This window comes from Oncorhynchus clarkii, chromosome 7 (assembly GCF_045791955.1).
Source record: "Oncorhynchus clarkii lewisi isolate Uvic-CL-2024 chromosome 7, UVic_Ocla_1.0, whole genome shotgun sequence".
Taxonomy (NCBI): domain Eukaryota; kingdom Metazoa; phylum Chordata; class Actinopteri; order Salmoniformes; family Salmonidae; genus Oncorhynchus; species Oncorhynchus clarkii.
In genome coordinates, this window is record NC_092153.1 from 37,831,726 (window position 1) to 37,857,260 (window position 25,535).

At 43.8% G+C, this 25,535-nt stretch overlaps 1 protein-coding gene across 2 annotated transcripts in view; it reads right to left on the reverse strand.

Moving 5' to 3' along the window:
• LOC139413252 (neuron navigator 1-like) overlaps positions 1 to 25,535 on the reverse strand; it is a 132,537-nt gene that overhangs the window by 35,692 nt on the left and 71,310 nt on the right. For both annotated transcript variants that reach the window (XM_071160401.1, XM_071160400.1), the window contains 6 exons: positions 9,015 to 9,156; positions 6,220 to 6,529; positions 3,324 to 4,116; positions 2,526 to 2,969; positions 2,183 to 2,233; positions 1,915 to 2,075 (listed from right to left, as the gene is read on the reverse strand). In XM_071160401.1, the coding sequence (XP_071016502.1) occupies positions 1,915 to 2,075; positions 2,183 to 2,233; positions 2,526 to 2,969; positions 3,324 to 4,116; positions 6,220 to 6,529; positions 9,015 to 9,156 (1,901 nt within the window). The remainder of the gene's footprint in view (positions 1 to 1,914; positions 2,076 to 2,182; positions 2,234 to 2,525; positions 2,970 to 3,323; positions 4,117 to 6,219; positions 6,530 to 9,014; positions 9,157 to 25,535) is intronic.

Below are 25,535 nucleotides of genomic sequence, written 5' to 3' on the forward strand. Positions count from 1 at the left end.
CTTTGGGATGAATTGGAACGCAAACTGTGAGCCAGGCCTAATCGCCCAACATCAGTACCTGACCTCACAAATGCTTGTGGCTGAACGGAACCAAGTCCCTGAATGGAAGAAAGTCCTGCAGCAATGTTCCAACCTCTAGTGGAAAGCTTTCCCAGAAAAGTGGAGGCAGTAAAGGAGGAACCAACTCCATATTAATGCCCATGATTTTGGAATGATATGTTTGATGAGCAGGTGTCCACATACTTTTGGTCATTTAGTATATATATATAATATGTTATTGTCAACTGTAAGGGATATTTATATGTATATATTATTTCATAGTTTTGATGTCTTCACTATTATTCTACAATGTAGAACATAGTACAAATAAAGGTTTTTCATATTTTAGATTCTAGCCACCCTTTGCCTTGATGACAGCTTTGCACACTCTTGGTATTTTCTCAACCAGCTTCTGGAGGTAATCATCTGGAATGCTTTTTAAACAGTCTTGAAGAAGTTCCCACATATGCTGAGCCCTTTTAGCTGCATTGTCTTCACACTGCGGTCCAACTCATCCCAAACCATCTCAATTGGGTTGAGGTCGGGTGATTGTAGAGGCCAGGTCATCTGATGCAGCACTCCATCACTCTCCTTCTTGGTCAAATACCATTACACAGCCTGGAGGTGTGTTTTGGGTAATAGTCCTGTTGAGAAAAAAAAATGAAAGTCCCACTAAGTGCAAACCAGGTGGCATGGCATATTGCTGCAGAATGCTTTGGTAGCCATGCTGGTTAAATGTGCCTTGAGCTCTAAATAAATCACAGACAGTGTCACCAGCAAAGCACCCCCACACCATCACACCTCCTCCTCCATGCTTCACGGTGGGAACACCACATGCCGAGATCATCCGTTCACCTAGTCCGAGTCTCACAAAGACACGGCAGTTGGAACCAAAAATTTCAAATTTGGACTCATCAGACCAAAGACAGATTTCCGCCGGTCTAATGTCCATTGCTCATGTTTCTTGGCCCAAGCGAGATTCTCTTATTATTTGTGTCCTTTAGTAGTGGTTTCTTTGCAGCAATTCAACAATGAAGCCCTGATTCACGCAGTCTCCTCTGAACAGTTGATGTTGAGATGTGTCTGTTACTTGAACTCTGTGAAGCATTTATTTGGGCTGCAATCTGAGGTGTGGTTAATTGCAGATTTCTGCGGCTGGTAACTCTAATGAACTTATCCTTTCTGCAGCAGAGGTAACTCTGGGTCTTGTCACGGTCCTCATGAGAGCCAGTTTCATCATAGTGCTTGATGATTTTTGCGACTGCACTTGAAGAAGCTTTCAAAGTTCTTGACGTTTTCCGGATTGACTGATCTTCATGTCTTAAAGTAATGATGGACTGTCGTTTCTCTTTACTTATTTGAGCTGTTCTTGCCATAATATGGACTTGGTCTTTCACCAAATAGGGCTATCTTCTGTATACCCTACCTTGTCATAAATTCCAAAAATTAACTTTTAACAATGCACACCTGTTAAAGGAAATGCATTCCAGGTGACTAACTCATGAACCTGGTTGAGAGAATGCCAAGAGTGTGCAAAGTTGTCATCAAGGCAAAGAGTGGCTACTTTGAAGAATCTAAAATGTAAAATATATTTTGATTTGTTTAACACTGTTTTGGGTACTACATGATTACATATGTGCTATTTCATCGTTTTGATGTCTTCACTACTATTTTATAATGTAGAAAATACAAAAAACCCTGGAATGAGGAGGTGTGTCCAAACTTTTGACTGGTACTGGATATACGTATATACTGAACAAAATATAAATACAAACCAGCAGGGGGATGTGTCTTAATGAGAGTTTAGAGTTAGACAGAGTTTGTCAGTCAGTCAGCTGGAGGACAGTTGATGAACGAAAGAAAACTGAGACTCACCCACGTTAGTGAGGTGGGCCTTGCCAGAGGAAAGATGGGGCATGTGGGTGGGAGAAGGCAGCTGAGGGGGGCTCTCGCTCTCTGTCAGGCTCACTGCCGTGTGGGAGTGACGCCTCTCCTTTCCCTCCGACTGACCCTCAGACGGACCAGAGCTGTAGCGACTGGAGCAGGACAATTAAGAGAGCAACAATTAAACATGCGCCTCAGACGATTTGAATACTACATAATTTGATACAGCAAATGTCGCGGGAAACTATGACAAACTTACTTGACATACCCTAATCCTTTCTTAGGTAAGGTGTTCCTGTCCGTTTGCAAACTGGTAGAGAAAGAACACGAAGAAACCAAATTTGACCCTTTCTGCTATCAAACAATTCATGATAAAACAGTGTTAAACCTGTAGATGTTTTTTTTTTCAAATCACAAAATCTCTTGCTATTAATAATATCTCTGTTGCAGTAGAAAGAAGGTAGCATAGTTTGATCATTCTATGTTGCTACATACAGATACTGACTGCTGCGCTAGTGACTAGTGAAGACATCCCCCACAAGCAGAGGGTTACCCAACCCATTCCACCCCATCATCAGGGTGTTGCTCCGGTCGAGACCCACCTGTCTGGGAGATTGAGGGAGGTCCTGCTCCCAGCAACCCAGGTCCCTGTGCCCCTCACCTCCTCCCTATCCCTGTCCCTGTCTCGGGACTCTGCCCGGATATATCCTCCAGTGGGAGGAACACTCATGGTGAGGGGAAGGGACTCCATGCTGCGGTGCAGGCCAGATAGTTTGGGGTATAGCAGCGGAGAGCCCCCCAAGGACAGGGTCTGGCTGGGGTAGCAGCTGGGGGAGTCCAAGTGCAGGACGGGTGCTGGGCTAGGGGTGAGGCCCCGGGGGGCCGGGCTGCGTGAGCCAGACCCAGCCAGGTCCTGGAGCTTAGAGTAAGGGGGCACTTTAGGAGGCAGGTCCTGGATGGTCACGCACGAATCCAGGCTATTGGAGTTGACCTTGTCCAAGTGGGCAAGGCTGGGTGGCCGACCCAGAGACTTGCAGCTCAGCATCCTATGAATTAGACACGAGACACAGAATGTCAGATCCAGCACCATACAGCACCAGGACGGATCCAGAGACCCTACTGGGCTGGTCCTGTTCTAAGACATGAGTGCAAAACACTGCAAGCAGAATGACAGTTACTTGTTTTATTGCGGTGTTGTTCTCTTATGTCTATTTTAAGTGGTTAAGAAAACATTACACAGCAACTCTTCATAAAATGACAGCTGAACAAACTGAGTCGATACTAACACATGACTACATAGCTGATTCTATAAACACCATACCACAGCAAAAGGAGTGGTATTATTTTAACGTACTGTAGGACTTGAACAGTGTGAGAATGTATCACGGTGGTGAATTTACCTCTGACTGGTGGGCGAGGAGAGCTCGGGGTATTTGCTGCTACTGGCCCTCCGCAGACCCTGCAGTTTGGTGCTGGCCTCCCCTGTAGAATCCCCCAGACAGTCTTCCATCTTCAGGGAGCCACACAGGGAGTCCATATCAGACGCCACAGCCTTGGCCTTAGCTCTCTCCTTCTCCTTCTCCCGGTCTGTCTGGTTGACAGGGCCTGTGCTCCCTCCTCGACTGGCCCCCTTAGTGCTTCCACTGCCGGGCTCTTTCCTCTTGGGGCCAGGGCAGGCCATGGAGACAGGCTTCAGGCTCAGCAGGCCGGGGTCGATGCTGCTGCTGGCAGGCCGGGCCGACCCAGGGCGGCCGATCAGGCTGAGGGTGCTGGACTTGGCAGGGCGCGGCAGGCTTCGGTACTGGAGGCTGTTACGGGCGTTGGGCCCCAGGAAGCCCCCCTCTTCACTGCCTGTGGCGTCAAAGCTGTTCTTACGCCCCCCTTTTCCTCCCCCTCCTACTCCCATCGGCTTCACAGGGATGCCAGAGGACTTGGGAATCTTGCCCACGGTGGCAGAGCCACTAGAGATGGTGCTGCCCCCTGCTGTCATGACGGTGGCAGTGCCGGTAGTCGGGGACTTCTTGTAGCCGAATGAGGCCCCGGCGGAAGGCTTGACCAAGCCTGACGGGGGCTTTCGGTGTTCCCGGTGCTCCGGGAGGTGTTCTCTCCCGGCGTCGGAACGGGAGCGCTGCAGCCCAGCAGCCTTCACAGACATCTTGGTCTTGTCCACCGCCTTGTGGTCGCTCTTTGGTGCTGCAGTCAATAGAGATAGATAAGTATAGAGTTTAGATGAGATTACATTACAGAGTAATCATCTGTTGCCTAGCGAGCTGTGATAATGAGTGCAGCTGAATGTGAACCTAAACCGAAAATATCAAAAGAGTGAAAGCATCAGTGAACTGACTGGATGTCGATGACACCACTGTGACGAATGTTGGATGAATCAGAGGAATCAGTCAGACTGGAGTCATGGATGACCAGAACCATACAATATGGCTAAATGGCTAAATTTGGTCACAGCTGCATTTGGTCACAGCTGCATATAACTCGTGTTATTAGAGGAGAGTCAACTTTCTAAGCAAGAAACATCTGTATTTACTTACAGATGGTTTATATGAAGAGGTCGAGTCACCGACATACAGACACACAAATCTATCTAAGGTATTGCAGACCGGTCTGTGTGACAAACTGGGCCCTTGACCAAGACGTGGAGAAATGCAACGCCCAATAACTTTGGCGACCCGGCCAAAATGAGGGAAAAAAATTGGTTGTTTTTATTAAATGGCACTCTGTGGATTGTGCATTCACATTATTCTGGCAACTTGTCAAGGACAAGCAACTCAAATTGACATGCTTAACGCTTTTCAGAATTTAAGTACATCAATTATTGCTCTTATATTCACAGGCGCATGAAGTAACAGTTCATGTCACTCAGTCAGGGAAAGGGAGAAATGGAGATAGCGAGTTGACAAAGCAAACACTAGTAAAATAGCTCCCAGTCTTTCCCACGTATAAAAGCCTCACTTGGCAGCCATCATTGGAATTCAAGATGCAATCAGACATGTAGAGCAGCATAATTGATTGGGGGGGGGTTAAAAACAAAATAGTCTGTGTATGAATATCTTTCCATTCGTATCCCAGAGAACGATGCCAGCAAACATAATGGATCCTTAGAACCTCCTTAGAACCTCCTTATAATCAGCCACATTAAACCAGCTAGATAAGTAGTAGAGGGTAATGCAATAAATTGCATCAGTCAGGACATTTTACTACAGTCAGGACATTTTACTGCAGTTTGAATGTTTCCCTTATCGTTCAATCATGTATATCGCGTGGGATGAAAGAACACCAAACACAACATTATTGCTGTGATCAGACGGATGAGTCACTAGACAGCATTGCAGTCTGCTGCATGTCATTACTAAAAAAAAAGGAAGTTTCCATTAAACTGGCTTTTGGATTGGATAGAAAGGTAAGGCACTACAGTGCACACATTTCACTCTGAAAATATTTATTTCATTAAAAACTATGAATCAGTTATTGCTGCCTCAATGGCAGCATTCATACAGCAGCGCATCCAGTCTTAAAAGACACCATTCATTAAGATATGCACAAACAAACAGTGGTCATTTGAAATGCCGTGCTGCACTGTACCGTGTTTGTTGCTGTTGAAATGGACATTTTCCACTGATACTGCCCATGAAGCTTCATTAAATATCCATAGTCTTCAAATTCAGGTAGAGCAAAAATATGAAAATATGTTCAAAACCTGAAAATGCTCCACAAGACAGTGGTTCTCTGAAGCCATTTTTTTTTTGACAAAAAGGGAGCCCAGTTCTGCATGGAACACACTGTACAGTATCATTTCTTCTCAGTGTTCCTGTACAGTACTACAACCAATCAAACTCTGGCACAGAGAGCCAGACTGCCTTGCTACATTTCAGTTGATATCTGCTGGCTGTGGCTACTCTCCAAACAGACTTGGTTTTCCATGTGTTATCCATTTAGGGGAGGTTATGGATGACAAGGATATCTTGCAAAACAAGTTAACAATCCTGTTTTCTCCCCATGTTTCCTCACCATTTATACATCTACTTTAGCACCCACTCTTTATTAGCGCATAAACCCTTATAGTCTTTCCTGTATAGCGCTCACTTGGAATAATGATGGGTTACTTAATCATCCAACTGCTAAGTTACTTCCAACTCAACAGGACTGGACCCCCCAAAAAATGTGTTTAATGTATAGAGAAATGTGTGGATGTCTGAGTGTGAGAGGTAGGTCAGAGAGAGAGAGAGAGAGAGAGAGAGAGAGAGAGAGAGAGAGAGAGAGAGAAAACAAATGATCCCATCTCACCTGCCACTTTCAGGACGCTTTGAGAGGTGTGCGTGATGGGTGAGGTCACGCCCACGGGGGGGTTGCGTCCCTTTTTAAAGTTCCCTGGCTGACCCAGGCTCTGGGGCTTCCTCAGTTCCCCCTTGACCCCCGCGTCCTCACTAGCACCCTCCATGGGTCTGGAGGACTTCCTCCACTTGCTGGGGGTCTCGGTTTTGAGGCTCCCTGTCTCGTAGCCGCTCCCGTCCATCTTGCGTGCAGCTTTGGCATCCTCGCTGTACCAGGACAGGCCACTCTCCACCAGGGAGCGCTTCTCAGCATCGGTGCGGAGCTGCATGAGGACAGGGACATAGCGATCAACATGAGGTACTTTGCAAATGGAAGTATTTGTTTTATTTATATGGGGTCACAACACAGGAGGTTGGTGGCACCTTAATTAGGGAGAACGGGCTCATGGTCATGGCTGGAGTGGAATTGGTGGAATGGTATCAAATACAACAAACACATAGTTTCCAGGTAATTGATGCCATTCCGTTTGCGCCGTTCCAGCCATTATTATGAGCCGTCCTCCCCTCAGCCTCCACTGGGTCCCAATGGGAAACACGGGGTTAGTCAATTCCATGTCCGTTTGGTCAATGAAGAAGATTCGTCGAAATTCAGATTTAGGAATTGAAAAGTGCCATTTATTTATTTATTTTGAAATGAAATTGAATATTTGGGGTCATGTGAGAAACACCCAGGTTTGTGTGTGTGTGTGTGTGTGTGTGTGTGTGTGTGTGTGTGTGTGTGTGTGTGTGTGTGTGTGTGTGTGTGTGTGTGTGTGTGTGTGTGTGTGTGTGTGTGTGGAGTGCTGTCAGAATCTGTGTGTTTGTTATCTGTGGATGGCCCTCAGTAATCTCTGCTGTTCCATCTGATTGTCTGTCTGCATTCCAGAGGGAGAGCAAGTGGGAGGAACGGATAAGCCTATACTGTATAACACCAGAGATTTACCGAAGTCACTATGTTATGAGCTTCAGAGACTTTCACCCCAGTAGTCATTGTAACTAGAAAGGATGCATCATGGCTCATGTGTCCCTCTTGAATCCCACAAATGTTGGTGCGTCGAGCTTGGTAAGTCTGGGCTGATTTACTCTGTTTCAAATGCATCCAGTTTTTCAATGCCCTCCTCTTCCTAAGCGGGGAAAATAAGTGGCTTGTCTGCAGGCTGCAACCCTGTTACGTAAGGGCTACTCTTTCATCGTATGCGGGGGGCAGGCACATTATTAACTGCCCAATTAAACTAGAACCAACAGAGGATAATTCACTGTGACTTTTCCTTACGATTATATTCTGCACAGTGGGCAAGGCCGGGGGTGGCCAAAACAATATAGTACCATGCTGTAGGACACAACAACTGAGTCACCTCAGCTATTCTCTTCGTTAAGCACCACCAAAACTCATGCATCAAAACAACACGGGCCACAATGCTGTTTCACCTAATCCGTCCCTCTGCTGAAGTCTTTGTTAATACAAGGTTGACACTGCTTTAGCGTATAAGTAACGACAGGATGAAACCAACCAAGCCATGACAGGGAAATACTGTAGTGAGCCATCATCCCAAAAAAATATCACCACAGGAAGAAAAGAAAAAACAAAGACCGTGTTTATAATTCTAGACAGGTGCTACACTGGAAAATGTACTGTAGGACTACTGTATGTAGCTGCTTCGAGAATTGGGCGCAGTGTGTCTTGGCAGCGCACCTTATAATGTAATATGGTCACAGATGGCTCAGTCAGCTATACTAATCCCCATGCTTCATCAATATGCTCTCTCTTGGACGAGGAGGAGAACAGAAGAAAGACGCAGTGTTGCCACAGTAACACCAGAAGTGACAAGCCCGTCTGAGAAGCATTTTTCACCTGTGGATAAAGTGGAGAACCTCCGTACTTGCCACGCCAATGACGAATGAAATGTGTACAAAATGTGTACAAAAGTTGACATTTATCATTTGTGGTGTGAGGATTAGTGAAGGGGTTTCTAAAGGGCTATTTGAAGTGCCTGATGAAGCAATAGCAGTGGCTGTTTTTCCCCCTGAGATGTCACCTACCAAAAGTTGGTCAACTATCTACAAAATGCATTTTAAATCCAGTTCAGATTTCCACTGACTGTAAGTTGGATGCATGATGTTGCAGTGTTAGATGAAATGCAAAATATCACTTTGATTTCAAATGAGTGGCTAATGGGACAAACCGTTGCAGTAAACAACTTTGAGTGGCGCACAATGACACATCAGCTTAATCCATTTCAGATGTAATGACATTGCAGTGTCTGTTGTGTGAACTGCTTCTTTGGGACCCAAATGACTCAGGCAGATTTGACACGCTTCTGCAGAGGGTGAATAACAGATGCAGGCTGGCAAGCAGGCAGGCAGGCAGGGGGACAGTGAGAGGGGGCAATAGGTGCAGTGTCAGTCTGAAATATTGACTTAAACATTTAAGGACAAAGGACTTACCTAACTGTGTTCTTCCAGAACTTAAACAGAAAAAGTTGTTCCCTTAAATCTATTAGAGTATGCTTTTCTCAAAACACCAGTATCTGCTTACTGTGTGTGTGTGTGTGTGTGTGTGTGTGTGTGTGTGTGTGTGTGTGTGTGTGTGTGTGTGTGTGTGTGTGTGTGTGTGTGTGTGTGTGTGTGTGTGTGTGTGTGTGTGTGTGTGTGTGTGTGTGTGTGTGTGTGTGTGTGTGTGTGTGTGCAGATAGTACGGCTACATTGTCTGTAAACAGAAGTACATAAACATAGCTAAAGCTGATGTGATTGAATGTGGCCTTTACTCACCATGACAGAGGAGTTGCGTCTGGAGCCGAGGGGCGTGGTGGGCAGGGAGTTGAGGGAGGAGCTGGCGTTGAACTCCTCAGAGCTGAGGTTGTCTACAGAGCCATCGCTGAGCCCACTGCTGATGGAGCTGCTCTCATCCCAACTGCAGAAAGAAGGGGGTCAAAGGTTATAATAAAGAAGAGCATGGGACTGTAGAAAGTACTAGTTACTGTTCATTAACAGCGACAACGCTGTCTAACAGCAACTGTGCAGTTACAGAGGAGGTTATCGAAGGAGAAGACAAAGGTAGGCCTAAATTGGCAACAGCTTTGACATGTCCATCTGTCCTCCTGAAGGGATATCATGATAACTGCCAGCGGAGGGTTGGGATCTCTAGCTACAAGCTGTTTTATCAGGCAAGGGATGCCTAAGTTACACAACCGAGATGCTTTGATTCTAACAACACAACTCTCTTTACTCTCTCATGTGCAACACATCCTCTTAGTAACAAACTACAGCTCCATGAGCGGATTCTTCGACTGAAGTTTCCTCAGCACGGGACATGTCTGTTAAATCAAGATGACCGGTCGAGGCCGAGGGCGGCAGTGGGTTGACAGGCAGCTCAAGGTCTTGGAGCTGGGATGGCGTGTTCCAAGGAGCGATAGAACAAGGGAGCAGGGGAAGTAGAGGAGAAGGGGAAATCACAATGACAGCTGCCTGAGGGTCAGGGTTGCCACCCAGCCGCCCGTCTGCCTGGTCTGTTTCACCCAGGGACATATACTGCTGGAGAGGCCCCTACGTGAGAGGAGGGAGGGACACGGATGACCAGTCACAGTGTGGCACTGTAGCCCAGAAATCTGCTTCTGAGAGCAAATAAATTCACAGACCAAATGCATCCTCTGAATACATTTGAATAGGAGTTCATTTGAATCTCACATGCCAAATATACACATCATTGCATGTAATTTAATTTCAGGCGGGGTGGAGTATGTCGACGAAGAGGACAATTGTCACGTAAGGTTCAGAGTAGGACAAAACACTGTCGAATTTAAAGCAGAGACTTTTGAAATGGAGGGAAGGGGTTCTGAAGACAGCTTTGTATGCCTTTATGGTTTCAATAGAAACATCTCCAGAGTGCTGTAATGTTAAGTACTTCTTAGATTTACATAATTATTATGCTACCTCTCATTAGTTTGGCAGGGGTAAGTAGCAATCCATTTTTTTTAATCCAGACACAAACGTGGCATAGAGAAAAGGTAGATACAGTAATAAGACCCTTGGAAAGCTGAGTCATTCCTAACTTCTCTTCCCTTTCTGTGCTGCCCCACTGACTTGAAATTGCTCTTTGTGGGTTTCTACTCTGCAATTAGCAAGGCGATGGAACATGGAATAGTGTATGTAAAAAATAAAAAAAACAGGGAGAAGAAAATGGCCCATAAAAAGTCTGAAGCAGAGGAGGAAATTGGACTTAAAGGGATACAGTACATTTGGAAAGTATTCAGACCCAAGACTTTTTTCCACATTTTGTTACGTTACAGCCTTATTCCAAAAAGGATTACATAATTTTTTCCTCATCAATCTCCTCATCAAAATATCCAATAATAACAAAGTGAAAACTGGCTTTTAGATAAAAATTAAAAAAAAATGGTATTAAAAATATATTTAAAACAATGTTCAGACCCTTTGCTATGAGACTCGAAATTGAGCTCAGGTGCGTCCTGATCCCATTGGTCCTCCTTGAGATGTTTCTACAACTTGTCATTATGGGGTATTGTGTGTAGATTGATGGGGGGGGGGGACTATTTAATCTGTAACGTATCTAACTTCATCTACTTCCCCAGAGTTAGATGAACTCGTGGATACCATTTGTATGTCTCTGTGTCCAGTATGAAGGAAGTCAGAAGGTAGTTTCTGCGAGAGCCAATGCTAACTAGCGTTAGCGCAATGACTGGAAGTCTCTGGGTATCGGCTAGTATGCTGGGGAAGGGAAAGGGCCTCATTGCCAAAATCCCGAAGGAGCCCTTTAAATCACATGGCTATGGAGGAGGGTGTCCAAAAAAGGGCATTGTTTGAGACCTAGATTCTAACAGTCACTGGAATACTTCACTATATCATTTTGCTCTCTGAAAGGAACTGCTACCACAAATGTACATCATAATCATAACAGGAGAAAGTATATGACATGTTGTGTACTAAAGTGTACTAATCGTGCATTTCTCAGAAGCGCCAATCACCCTAAGTGGTTAATTCAATCAACAAAGTAGTTCATTTATTTCCTATCCCTATCCCTTAACAGGTAGACAAAACAGACTCTCCATCAATCAAACACACACAGAACTGTTGGCCAACACAGAGACAGGGTGTTGAGTGATGTTTTAATTTGCGGTTGTGGAGCTAAGAGTTTTAAGACGGATCTTTTGCTGGACTGCAGTGCTCTCCGTAGGTGGCTGTCAAACACTAACCCCTCAGGATAGTTCGGGATTTTGGCAATGAGGCAATTTTGGCCCTTTATCTACTTCCCCAGGGTCAGATGAACTTGTGGATACCATTTTTATGTATCCGACTGCAGTTTGAAGGAAGTTGCTAACTAGCGGCATCCACGAGTGGGGAATTAGATAAAGGGCCACGTCCCGTACTCCCACATAAATTAGTGCCAATTATCAGTTAATATCCTTTCCAAAACTCTTTAATATCCTTTTAATCTAATTTCAAGACTTGTACGAATGCATCCCTCTGACCTATTAGCCACACGTCTATCCGGTATTGAGAAAAGAGATATCAAAGATTGCAAGATTGGGAGTTAATATGTTTAATGCTAAGCAGCGTTTTGTGAAGCGCGAAGGTTGAAATGGACTTCTGGGTCTACGAACTTTATACAGAGGACTGAGGTGAGCCACATTTGTCGACACTCTATGCAACAATGCTATAAACATTTAGTAGTCCGTGGTAGTCTTTTAACAACCACAAACCAGCAGGGATTTTATCACGAGGACTAGGAAGAACAGCAGGGACGTTAGCTCACAGTAACACTCACACACTTGGCTACATTCTTTTATGAATTGTTGTCCAAAGAAAGGTTCCATCTTTGATTTTACATTGGGATTCACACACTTGTGAAACCAGCATTTTTGGTACTTGATCACATTTTATGAGGCAGAGCATTTTTCTTCAAGGCATTCAGTGTTCTGGACTTATTAAAGTGATTAACAGATACCTCGGATATTCACACGAGTCTGGTGTGTTCGATCAAGTCACACCTTTCGTCAGTAGCATTAGTCAGTCGTTTGTCCCTGGACACTCATGATGAAGTAAGACAGGGTCATTCCTTTGAATGTCCCCAAGGGGGTGGCAAATCCAAGAGAGACATGGAGGGAGTGTTTTATAGCCTGTTGTCCAGGGATTATCAAGTAGACTCAGCTGCAGGTCGTTTTTTCCCCTTGAGTGGATGGTCAGGGGGCCGGAACATAATTACATATCATTTGTAGACTACAAATTGACCACAAGAAGCCTAAACATATATAATATTTGGCTAAAACATAATCATTTCAAACCTTGTTTACATTTATATACGACCACGTCGCTCTATAATGCTTGGGAATAGAGTTCCAAAAACTAAATCACTTGGACCTGATTTCCTGGTGTTTTAACAGTCTTTTATGTCCAATAATGAAAATGTAAAATATATATACACTGAACAAAAATATAAACGCAACATGTAAAGTGTTGGTCTCATGTTTCATGAGCTGAAATAAAAGATCCCATACACACAAAAAGCTTACTTCTCTGAAATTGTTCACACATTTGTTTACATCCCTGTTACTGAGCATTTCTCCTTTGCCAAGATAAAGCTGTTTAAACAGCATGATCGTTACACAGGTGCACCTTGTGCTGGGTACAATAAAAGGCCACTCTAAAATGTGCAGTTTTGTCACACAACACAATGCCACAGATGTCTCTGAGGGAGCGTGCTACTGGCATACTGACTGCAGGAATGTCCACCAGAGCTGTTGCCAGATAATTGAATGTTCATTTCTCTACCATAAACCGCCTCAAATGTTGTTCTAGAGAATTTGGCAGTATGTCCAACCGGTCTTACAACTGCAGGCCACGTGTAACCACACCAGCAACAGGATCTCCACATCCGGCTTCTTCACCTGCGGGATCGTATGAGACCAGCCACCCGGACAGCTGATTTTCTGCACAAACTGTCAGAAACCGTCTCAGGCTAGCTCATCTGCGTGCTCGTCATCCTAACCATGGTTTTGACCTGTCTGTAGTTTGGCGTCGTAACTGACTTCAGTGTGAAAATGCTCACCTTCGATGGCCACTGGCACGCTGGAGAAGTGTGCTCTTCACGGATTAATCCCGGGTTTCAACTGTACCGGGCAGATGGCAGACAGTTTGTATGGCGTTGTTTGGGCGAGTGGTTTGCTGATGTTAATGTTGTGTCCCCGTGGTGGCGGTAAGGTTACGGTATGGGCAGGCATAAGCTACAGACAATGAAGACAGTTGCATTTTTCCCATGGTAATTTGAATGCTCAGAGATACTGTGACAAGATCCTGAGGCCCATTGTCGTGCCATTCATCACCATCACCTCACGTTTCAGCATGATAATGCACGGCCCCATGTCGCAAAGATCTGTACACAATTCCTGGAAGCTGGAAATGTCCCAGTTCTTCCATGGCATGCATATTCACCAGACATGTCACCTAATTGAGCATGTTTGGGATGCTTTGGATTGATGTGTACAACAGCGTGTTCCAGTTCCCGCCAATATCCAGCAACTTCGTGCAGCCACTGAAGAGGAGATGGACAACATTCCACAGGCCACAATCAACAGCCTGATCAACTCTATGTGAAGGACATGTGTCATGCTGCATGAGGCAAATGGTGGTGACACCAGATACCGACTGGTTTTCTGATCCATGCCCCTAACATTTTTTTTAAAAAGGTATCTGTGACCAACAGATGCATATTTGTATTCCCATTCATGTCAAATCCATAGATTAGGGCCTAATGAGTTTATTTAAATGGATGTATATGTACTGTAACTTAGTAAAACCTTTGAAATTGTTATATGTTGCATTTATATTTTTGTTCGGTGTATAGAAAAAAAATGTGGCTCAGAAAACTTGGGGGGGGGGGGGCAAATAAAACCTTTGGCCCGTGGGCCGCCAGTTGGGGAACCCTGCCGTAGTCTGTTGATATTGCAACATGGGTCTACTTTGGAGCTTACATTTCGGAAGTGGAATTCAGACAAGGGAGGTGGGAGGAACTGAACCATGTACATACTTCATACATCGGGGTGGGGAATTGGCCTTTTTGTTTTCAGTGGCACTGCTCCAAGCTTACCGGCTGATTTATGCGTTAGTGCTATTATTTGAATTTCTGTCCCTGAGAAAATGTTTAAGTTCGAACGATTGAGAGAGGGGCTGTGTGGTGGGGGAAGAGGGGAAAAACATGATCTACATTCTACACCCCTCCCTGGTGGAGCACAAACTGGGACCAGCTGTGTGCAACAAGATGACTCTTACTTATTGGACCCCAAAGCAGGTCATAATGTAAAGTACTGTAGATCTGCATGGCTACTAGACCATCTGACTGCTAGAAGGCAACTTTCTTCATAATGTAGAGATACTAAATCTAACAATGACGTCACTTGAGTCAATCAATCACAATAGATTATATTATTGTGCAGAGAAATGTGATTAAAGCACAATAAAAGCCTTCTGCGCTATAACGATTTATTTAAACTGTATTCATACAGCCGTGACTACAGAAACAAACAGCTTAATTGGTCATACAGAGAAAGACCAAACACTACCTTGAGACTTTGATGTCATTCCTACCAGGCTGATAAATGTCCCCTTTAGATAAGCATCCAGCCATCACACCTACTAAATGGTACTTTCTCCACACACACACAGGGATACACGCCATCTGACCGGGTTTATAACCACTGCTGCTGCACACTATTGGAGTGTCCCACATTTGATATGATTGTGATATGACCTTGATAAAGTTGTTGACAAAAGCATTGTCTGAAATGTATTATTTATTACAATTTATGACTGCCTTAATTTAAAAAATTTTTAATCAACACTCATCCATCTTGTTGGAAGCCCAAACACCAGTCTACATTATGAGTGACCAGCTGCCACTGATGTTATCCAATTACAGCTGACACTTTTATTTACCAGGTAGTTACTTTTAGAACTTAAAGGCCGGATGCAGGGACCAGGTAGCCAGTCATGATTAAAGAGACAATTTTAACTTCTGACACAGTGAAAACATACTAGCTTTGTAAAGTAGACATACACACAAACATGTGGGACATGTTACCCTATAGACATTACGGGGTAGTAAAAGGGCCATCGACCATTCATGGTTAAGTCTTCGCACAAGACAGTATGCAACAACCAGACGTGTGCCAAATACTTTCAAATACTTTAGCTGTGCTTAATTTAGTTTGCCCAGTATACATAGAACTAATGGAATTGTCCCAAAAGTGCAAACTCCAAGCTAAATCAAGTGCACCTTCAATACTTTCAACAGTATCTGTGTCCCTGGTCTGGTGACAACAACTATGGGGCGGCAGGGTAGCCTAGTGGTTAGAGCGTTGGACTAGTAACCGGAAGGTTGCAAGTTTAAATCCCCTAGCTGACAATGTACAAATCTGTCGTTCTCCCTCTGAACGGGCAGTGTTCCTAGGCCGTGATTGAAAATAAGAGTTTGTTCTTAACGAACTTGCCTAGTTAAATTAAGATTAAAAATATGAGGAAGGCAGGCAGCACAGTTAGGCAAAAATATAGTTTGTGAATTTTGGGAGCGCATACCTGTGGCTGAACGCTCAAAGAATCTTCAATTACCCAGATAGCTGTGGTACTGTTGCCGCAATTCCATCATGGAGGGTGCTCTTTTAACCAATCCCATAATTGCTTGTGACAAACAAGTGCCAAGTCCCTATCTAACAAGACCTCAGTGTTTGCCAAAGTATAAAGCTTTGCTTGATAAGCAAAATGTTGAGTCACACTGCTGTAGCTCCATTTGAACCCCCAGATAGCCTAGCCTACTGAAAATGTCAGTATTTTGATTATATAGCCTATAAGCTAGTAAATGTAGCCAAACACTATTACATTAGCCAGTAAAAAGTATCAAGATTTTCCCATAGGGACGCTGCTGTCGATAGATAAAATAAATGGATGATGGATCTATTATTTTCAACATCAACACTTGAAACTCTACATTTCAGTTAATACATTCCTATAAAATAATTAGATTCACTTTTAAAGAAGAACAAATATACATTATAAAAGTCTCTGCAATGTGTTTTTTATTGAATTTAAAATTGTACAGTACTAATTTTCATAATTTCATTCGGTAAACTACAATGTTAACGTTACATTCTAAGCATTTCGTTGTTCAACTCTTGAAGTGAAACAAACTGTTTTCAAATTCCGCGTGTTCACTGTATTCAGAATCATTTACAGAGCTACAGTACATCGTGATACACGCAGATCAGTATCGCCGCAGATCTCTGCTTAGCGCTTACCTTGGACTAAAATGTATCGTCTTTTTCGCACAGGGCGCCGTCCGCTGGCGCTGCCCCATTGGCGGCACTTTCCCAATTAGCACACGTCCGCTCATATTCGCGCAATTCTGACATCAACGAGCATTTTTACAATTATTTCCCGTAGTATCCATGTAGCCTCAAGGAACGCTCCATTCAAATTCTGATATTCACTGCAACAACCTCCGATTCCCTGTTCCCCCAGTAAGGACTGCGAAACCGTTAGGAAACACCTCCAAAAAAGTGACCCCCACCCCCCCTACTCTCCCTCTCCTGATGGCTAACAGCTGTTGTTCAACTGTTCCCAAAACCTCGCATGTAGCCCACATCATATCATCTACACCACCATTATAGCTACATGAATAAACGAATTGTTCAATGACCCTGGAATTATTACCCTCTTTGGGATTATGTGGATAATATATGGAGATTGCATTGCATATGACAAGATATCATGTTTAAAATGACAGTGAGTTAAATGTACAGGGAAATGATACATAGAACGTTTGCAGAATTCATCTGGAAGTTTGGGGGAACCTTGCTTTGCTGTAGGTTGCATAAATCAACACAGCACCAGCTTAAAACATGCACATAGAGGATGTTATTTTTCTAAGTGTTCTCTATGCATTGCTGGGAAGGGCTGATAACTAAGCGTTTTCACTGTGAGTCTACACCTGTTGTTTTACAAAGCATGTGAAAAATAAAATTGGATTGGACTTGGAAAGCTAATTAATATAACCTAAAAAAAATATTCATATACTCTCTCTGGGCATCTCTCTTCTCTACGCTCCAACTCCTGCCAAATGAAAGCATTGGAGCGGTAAGGGACACCGCCTCACTGTCTGCCTGTCTGTCGTCCGGGAGGCCAGCTTGACTGAGTGTCCTCCCTGCTTGACCTTCAGTCAGAGGACCACCGGGGAGGAGAGATGATAACATGGAGCAGCAGCTAATGTTCACTTAAACGTACACTACGGCAATAAATACACCCATTGTGCTTCTGTAGCTAAACGCAAATTGCTCCATAACCTATTCCTTTTAACTTATTTTTTATAACATTATTCACTTGCTGAGACCAGGGCGGAATCTAAGTCCTGGCATAGGCCGGGTAGACTAGCCTGCATTAACTCTGTGAACTGAATGATTCACAAGGCTTAGACAACCACAACACAATCTAGCCGGGACCTCCAGCAGTGCATGAGAAACCTCGGAAAATGTTATTCTGGTTCCTCCCCACATTAGTAACAGAGCGTTCTCACCGTGATGTCATCGGGTCAGAGGAGCATCCAACCACTCTGGGAGTTTCACTGTGTGGGCCAAGAAGGTACCTCCCTCAACCAGAGCAGACCAAACCAGCACAGGCCTGAAGATTCAAGGCTAATTGGTTCAATCTGAATGGCGCTGTAAATTGTCTTTGTGTCATGGATCTGCACTGGTCTGATGGTCCAATACATGGCAACGTGGAAAGAGTTGGCTGAAGCAGACACTATCAAAGGGTACTGGTGTCTCATGACCAAAGGTTGTCAAAGCTAGGCTCAGGAGGCAAGATGATACATTTTAAAAATGTGTATTTACATTTGTTTATTTACATTTGTTTAATTTACATTTGTTTTTATTGTGACACCCTTTGAAATGTTACACATAGAAGGAACAAGAGTATGTAAATACTGCATATCTAGCCTGATCCTAGACCACCCTGACCGCTGCATTCTAATTCTGTGTCAATTCACGTCATCGCTTCATGTATCCGTGTAGCGAATCATTTATGTGAGCTCGCAAGATCAGGCTGGCTGGCAAGGCTAAGATTTATCTGCCATGGTAGTTCCTGAGTTGAGCCAGACCAAACAACAGCCAGTGATCTGTTATCAGCTAGCACCAGCCACACAACAGGCAATGGGAAGATTTCTGTCCCGAAGAGAAAGCAAATGATATGCCCCAACCAGATGGACTGTGGTGATGATACTCAATAAAATACTGTTGTGTCTTCCTACGTCTCCTGATACTCGTAACCTGATATTTTGTAATACAAATGATGTGGCAAACAATCAGTTTACAGTTTCCCTGTTGCCGCTTTTCTTTGTTCAGTGAGAGACCCACATCCCTTTCTCACCAATAACACCTGTAATTGAATTCAATGGAGCTTAATAACGATAATAAGTGTATTTGTGAAGTGCTTTATAATTATTGTGCTTAAAGTGAATGCCATTCCCAGGAAACCAATTTCCTGCTGCCATTGAAATGAACTACAGTATATCAGGCATTTATACAAATTCTGTACACGTGCTTTACATCTCCTGCCTCCTGTTTATCTGACCAATTCAGAGTGCTGCTAAACATGCGGTCACCTATCCCATACGTAACCTTTACTAAGCAGTAATTACTAGTATAGTTACTCCATTACCTACTGACCGAGTGTCTTGTGTCTGAAAGTACCATCCCCAAAATGTTTGCTTAGGTCACGACTCACCATTCAAGAATATAGCATTTTCGGATGGGACATGTGCAAGCTGTTTAAAAACACTGATTTCCACTGTCAGTGTGAATGACTGCGATGACTGCACACTGGAGGCAACGGCGGTAACTCATGACATGTGCTGCACTCTCTTTGCTGTCGTTAACTGCCGTTGGCTGTACCGCAGCAGACCCGACCAACAGGAAGCTGCTTTCATGCTCTGACCTTTCACGGCTGTGGTCTTTATCAGTAACTGTCAGCTCTTTCTGCCGGACCAGTTAAAAGGTAACGAGCAAAGATGTCTGGTCGGCTTAACATTTCTGCAAGTCCATGTTCGAGGTTTAGTTCAAATCGGTAGATACGCCCCCTGCCTGTCATGTGTAAAAAATAGACGGCCGTGTATTTTGTTATAAATGAGAGGGGTGGAGGGATGGAAGGAGGGAGAATGATTCTTAAATATGAATCCAGAATTAGCATTGACTAAGGTAGTCCATAAAATCAGCTAAAATATTCATAGGTGCCAGCGGAGTCTCTTCATCCACATGGTAGGAAATAAGGTAGATATCCAGAGGCTGTTGTAGAAAGCTATATACACTTTATAATCATGACAGGCATCCACTGCTCTTGGGCAACCCCTTTGATTACCCAGTGGAACACCATTCATGCATTCAGGAAGAAACTTCTACTTGAAAAGGCTTGACTCAATAACCCAGAAAATCAATCAATGATGACTACCAAGGCTAGTGGTGTAATGACACAATCCTTCCAGTAGAAGGCACAATGAGCCCAGATTGAGGGAGCCTGCTATGGCATGGACAATGGCAAGGATTGGCAGAATGACTTGGGTGTCATTGCTGCATTTGTTGGCAGCTGGTGCCTGACCACTACAGTCTTTCTTGCATTCTGTACATTGTATTCTATTTGTGCACACTTTGTCCACATACTTTCATCAATCAATTTATATTCAAGAGCTTTATCATGAAAAGCGTCGAATTCCTCTGAAGCAATGCCTTATAGATGCATTATAGAAATCTCTAAGCAGCTCTCTGAGGATCAAGCGCAGTGTCCGCTGGCACACCGTGCTGTCCAGTCAGTTTTAACCTCATCACTTTATCCTCTTATTCAATCAGTACATGAAAAAGAGAGATTCGTACTGTTATTTTGATTTGTATTGAGCTTGACCCTGGCAAAGCTAACAGGATTGCGCTGCCATCAGCAGCAAGGCAAGGCGGTACAGCACGGAAGCTCCAGTAACACTAGCAGTAAAACAGTAATGGCTCTGAGATGCATCGTTGAGTCCATCTGAGACTGGAGCTCTGTATATCCACGTGAAAATGGACTCCCTCTGATCGTTGGGCTGGAAAACATCAGCCAGACTAGACCTCAGACAGGACGGGAGGGTTCCATTACCAAACACCACATCACAGGGGCACACCAGGACACCTAGCCCTGATATGGTTTGTAATGGAGCCTGCCTGCCGTGAGTGATGACATGACATCATGGACATGATACAGAGATGTTCACATGCCCCCAGGGCTATGGTCATCTAATTAGATACTGGTCCGTTTATCAGACATGTATGTGGAGGTGATACTGTAGTGGTGGTCTTCTTGATTCTGTCTTCTACTATTGACCCCTCTGTGTGTGTGTGTGTGTGTGTGTGTGTGTGTGTGTGTGTGTGTGTGTGTGTGTGTGTGTGTGTGTGTGTGTGTGTGTGTGTGTGCGTGCGTGCGTGCGTGCGTGCGTGCGTGCGTGCGTGCGTGCGTGCGTGTGTGTGTGTATGTGTGAGTGTGTGAGAGAGAATGTGAGTGTGTGTCTGTGTGTGTCTCTGTGTCTGTGTGTGCTCACATGTTCACATGTGGCCCAAGACCCCTCCTGGCCTCGGGGGTAGGGTATGTAGAGTAGAGTGATCCCCTCCCTCTCCACCTTACCCCTGTACATATCTACTTTTATTGATCCAGTATCCATGCACATTGTAAATATGGTACTGGAAATAGTATATACATACTATGCTTACTTACTTTAGCGTGTTCTTGTTATTTTTTACATCTTTTGTGATTTTGTTCTACTTTATTATTTTTAGTTTACATTATGTTATTGATTACTACATTGTTGGGGTTAGAGTTTGCAAGTAAGGCATTTCACTGTACTTGTGCATGTGAAATTAAAACGTGAAACTTGAGCCATGGCCCATAAAGGGTTGACCCCGAGCAGCGGTCCTACTAAACCGTAATCCCTGCAGGGCTTTTGGAGGGTCCGGCCAAGCAGGCCCAGACCTAATCAATCTGCACATGGCTTTATGTGGGTCAGGAAAGCACTATGCTAGGCTGGTCAGGAAAGCACTATGCTAGGCTGGTCTGGAAAGCACTAATCTAGGCTGGTCAGGAAAGCCAAGCAGGGACTGACTGTGGAGTAGAGTCCAATGTATGCAGGAAAGGGAAATTGAAGGCAGACTGTTCCGTTCTTTGTGGACCAGTATTAGATGACTAGAGGCACATACTGTACTGTATGCACTCAAGTATGGGTGTGTTGATGTGCAATTTCCATTAAAATGAGCCATAGTGTAAATGGTCACACACACACACAGAGACAGACAGAGAGACAGAGACAGAGAGAGAGAGACAGAGAGAGACAGAGAGAGACAGAGAGAGAGAGAGAGAGAGAGAGAGAGAGAGAGAGAGATTTCCTAGCATGTGCAAAGCTTTTTCACCATTGCCATGGAAATGACATTACCAGAAGAGCAAACTGAAACGATGGATTAGCTAACATGAAGGACTCCATTCTTTGTCTTAACTCAGTAATACATAGCACATACTTAATATGCATATCTTTGGTCAGACTCTGAATAGTGTTGTATCTTAAACAGCATTAAGCGTACTGCATGATAACCTAACCGAGCATGATGTTGTTCAACTTGTTCTTCAGTAACAACACCTATTATGGAAAGAGAGGAATTACATTCTAATGACCCTAACTCAAACAGAATGACCACTTGCAAGTCTTTGTGCCGTAATCATTGATAGGTGAACTGAAACCCTTAAAAAGTATGTCTGCCATGGAAGGATTCAAAGGGGAGTTCTAACAATAGGTACGAGCCGCAGACATCCATTGCCTAGTCTCCCACTATACCATTTCATGTTCGGACGCAGAGCAATCTTCTTAAATCGGTCAATATGAAGCCCTTTCATCCTCCACACACACATTAACCACACACACGTGCACAAATACACACACGCTGACTCCAGCACACTGACTCGTCAGTGGGTCAGAAGAGGAGGGTTGCCATGGCAGCATATCCCGATCCATGTGCCGCATGATGAGAGGCGTGTTGCTGCACTAGCCTTTCCCTTCCTTTTGCCTGCACTGCTTAGAACACTGTTCAGTGCGCACACACACACACGCACGCACACAAACACACACACGCACGCACGCACGCACACACACACACACACACGCACGCACACACACACACACACACACACACACACACACAGTTCATCACCCCTGTACCCATGATCCCACATACATTACCTCACCTTGCAGCACAGTGCCATAGATAGCCTAGTACTCAGCCTACTACAGTACTCCCATTCCACATGGTAATGTAAGCTACTCACCCTGTAGGCATCTCCATAATCGATACCTCAGCATGCAGTCAAGCGCTTTATAGCCGTTTCAGTAAACAGGTTAGAATCTGAATCCCCCCCCAAAAAAAATTCAGAGTCATTCGTTTTCTGTCTGAGAGTCTAAATAAGCGTTCAGTAATGCTTTGAGTTACTCAACGTCTGCCAGGAAAAGACGGTAAATCCCTTGGTTGCGATAAACAGAGAGCATTCTGGGCGGGCCTCATTTAGCGAAGTTCCATGTTTGCATGTCCTTTTTAACGCATTAGACCATTCGCTCCGTCAAAGAGCGAATGACAAAACAGATTATCCTCCTGTGAAACGACCGGATTGGACATGAGAAAGTAGCTATCGGGCTGAAACAGAGCGCTGATGCCGCCACTCGATGGGTCTAAGGGTGTAACCGTAGATGACGGGTGAAAAACTCAATTCTACATTTGTGAAAATGGCACTGAATAGTGGGACATTTATCATTTCTCTTTCAGGTATAGCAAATCTAAACTATATTCAGTAATATCGTTATTACAGTATTGTCATTATTACAGTAATGTCATTATTACATTATTACAGTAATATCATTATTACAGTAATATCATTATTACTCCTAACCCAATATGTGGAATATGATTCAGGGAGACCTGGTTAAAATGGCTGCCAATGTTACAATACGATACTGCTGATGGTCATCCTCCATTATTATGTGGTGTGAAGAGTGTAACTACAGAAAACTACGATTCTGTCATTATAAAGACATTATGATTCTACCATACAGATTCTAACAGATGGTACATTACCCTCCTTCCTCCAAAATGGGGCCTAGTCAGAATGTTCAGATGGAAACGTATTGTGTAGAACATACATTATTCTCAGCCATGGGGAGTAAGCCATGGAGCCTTTCAGCTCTATGCATCATATTTCTATCTAAACATTTCACCCTCTTCTGAACACACCGCACACCGCACTCAGAGGAATGGCATTGCTCTCTGGGTACCCGGGATACCCCAGCACACAGTACAGCATAGACTAGCTGTGGATATCACACACAGCCCTACATTACTATGTGTTTTGATGTTGTTAATGTAGCAATATAATCAATAGTCATTAGGCCACCAACAATGGGCTGCAGGTTCAAATCACTCCATAGAATCCAAAACCCCCGGAAGGACCACACACAGTGGCTTGGTCTAAACGTGTTGTAACGAGCCAAGATTAGAGCGTCTGGTTTGATAACACGTATGACAAATTGCCTCAATTAAGTCAACGATTTAACATAACAGCCAACCAGAAATCAGAATACAGAGCCATCTGAATTATAGATGTGGCTATAATATTATACTACAGGACCATTTTAGCTCAACATTCCCATTTTACCCATGGCAGTCAAACCTTCCTTCGGATATGCTTGACAGTATTATATGGCTTCCATTCAGATAAAGGAGAATGTATTAGGGATGATGGCGAATTAGCTGGAGAAATGCTCCGTCTCCCCACAGTCACACTGGAGCTGGTTGCTATGGAGATGCAAGAGGGGCTTGCAGAAATGATCTATTTTCAAATCAAATCAAATCAAATCAAATTGTATTTGTCACATACACATGGTTAGCAGATGTTAATGCGAGTGTAGCGAAATGCTTGTGCATTGTTTTGCTTGTGCATTGTTTTCAAGAGACTGTAGATGCTAATGGTTTCCAATGAGCTGAACTGTGTGTGTGTGTGTGTGTGTGTGTGTGTGTGTGTGTGTGTGTGTGTGTGTGTGTGTGTGTGTGTGTGTGTGTGTGTGTGTGTGTGTGTGTGTGTGTGTGTGTGTGTGGAGTGCTGTCAGAATCTGGGATTATTTTCACATTGACTGTACGTACAGTAGCTCTCAGATAAAATGTATTAATGGTTACCAACAAGGACAGCATTGTTGCTAAAAATGCAAATGTATTCAGAAGTAAGATGAGATATGTAGTATGGAGGAAACTAGAGCATGAGCCGTCTCTTCCGTTTTTAAGACCTGGATTAGCCTAGCTGCATACCGGTAGTTATTCATACTATAAAACGCTATTATAGATTAGCCCTTTGACAGTCAGTGGCATAGCACTATTCCTATGAGAATGAGGGGTTTATCCGAATCAAGGGCATTTCCCGCTGAACTCACAGACAACACATCTGCACAGTATGTATCATGAAGGCTTTTCAGGCGGTTGTAGCATTCAAGCACAATAATGTATCGAAGGACATGCTCCAATTTCAGTGTCTTCAAAAAGTTTTCACACTTCTTGACTTTTTACACATTTTTTTGTGTTACAGCTTGAATTTAAATTGGATTAAGTTGAGATTTTACACACAGTACTCCATAATGTCAAAGTGGAATTATGCTTTTAGACTCTTTTTTTTTTTACAAATGAATAAAAAATGAAAAGCTGAAATGACTTGAGTCAATAAGTATTCAAAGCCTAAATACGTTTGGGTGAAAACCTAGGAGGCTCATGGTTCTCATCCCTTCCATAGACTTACACAATAATTATGACAACTTCTGGAGGACGTCCTCCAACCTATCAGAGCTCTTGCAGCATGAACTGACATGTTGTCCATCCAATTAAAGGATCAGAAAATGAATCTAGTACTGAAAGTATAAGCTACAGCTAACTGTAGCACATAAAATGTGGTGAGTCGCTGACTCAAAGAGAGAAAGACAACAGTTTTCTTCCAAAATGAAAGAGAAGCAAGAGAGAGCTATATTTCGTAGTATATACATTTTTTACTTTCACTTACTTTGCTAGAGTCAATTGCAGCTAGCTAGTTTAGCCTACTCAAACACCAGACTCAAACAGAGAGGGATGCTATGTTAGTTAGCTGGCTATGGCTATCCAACACTGGAACTCTTCCAACTCAAGGTAAGCTTTTGGTTTTAAA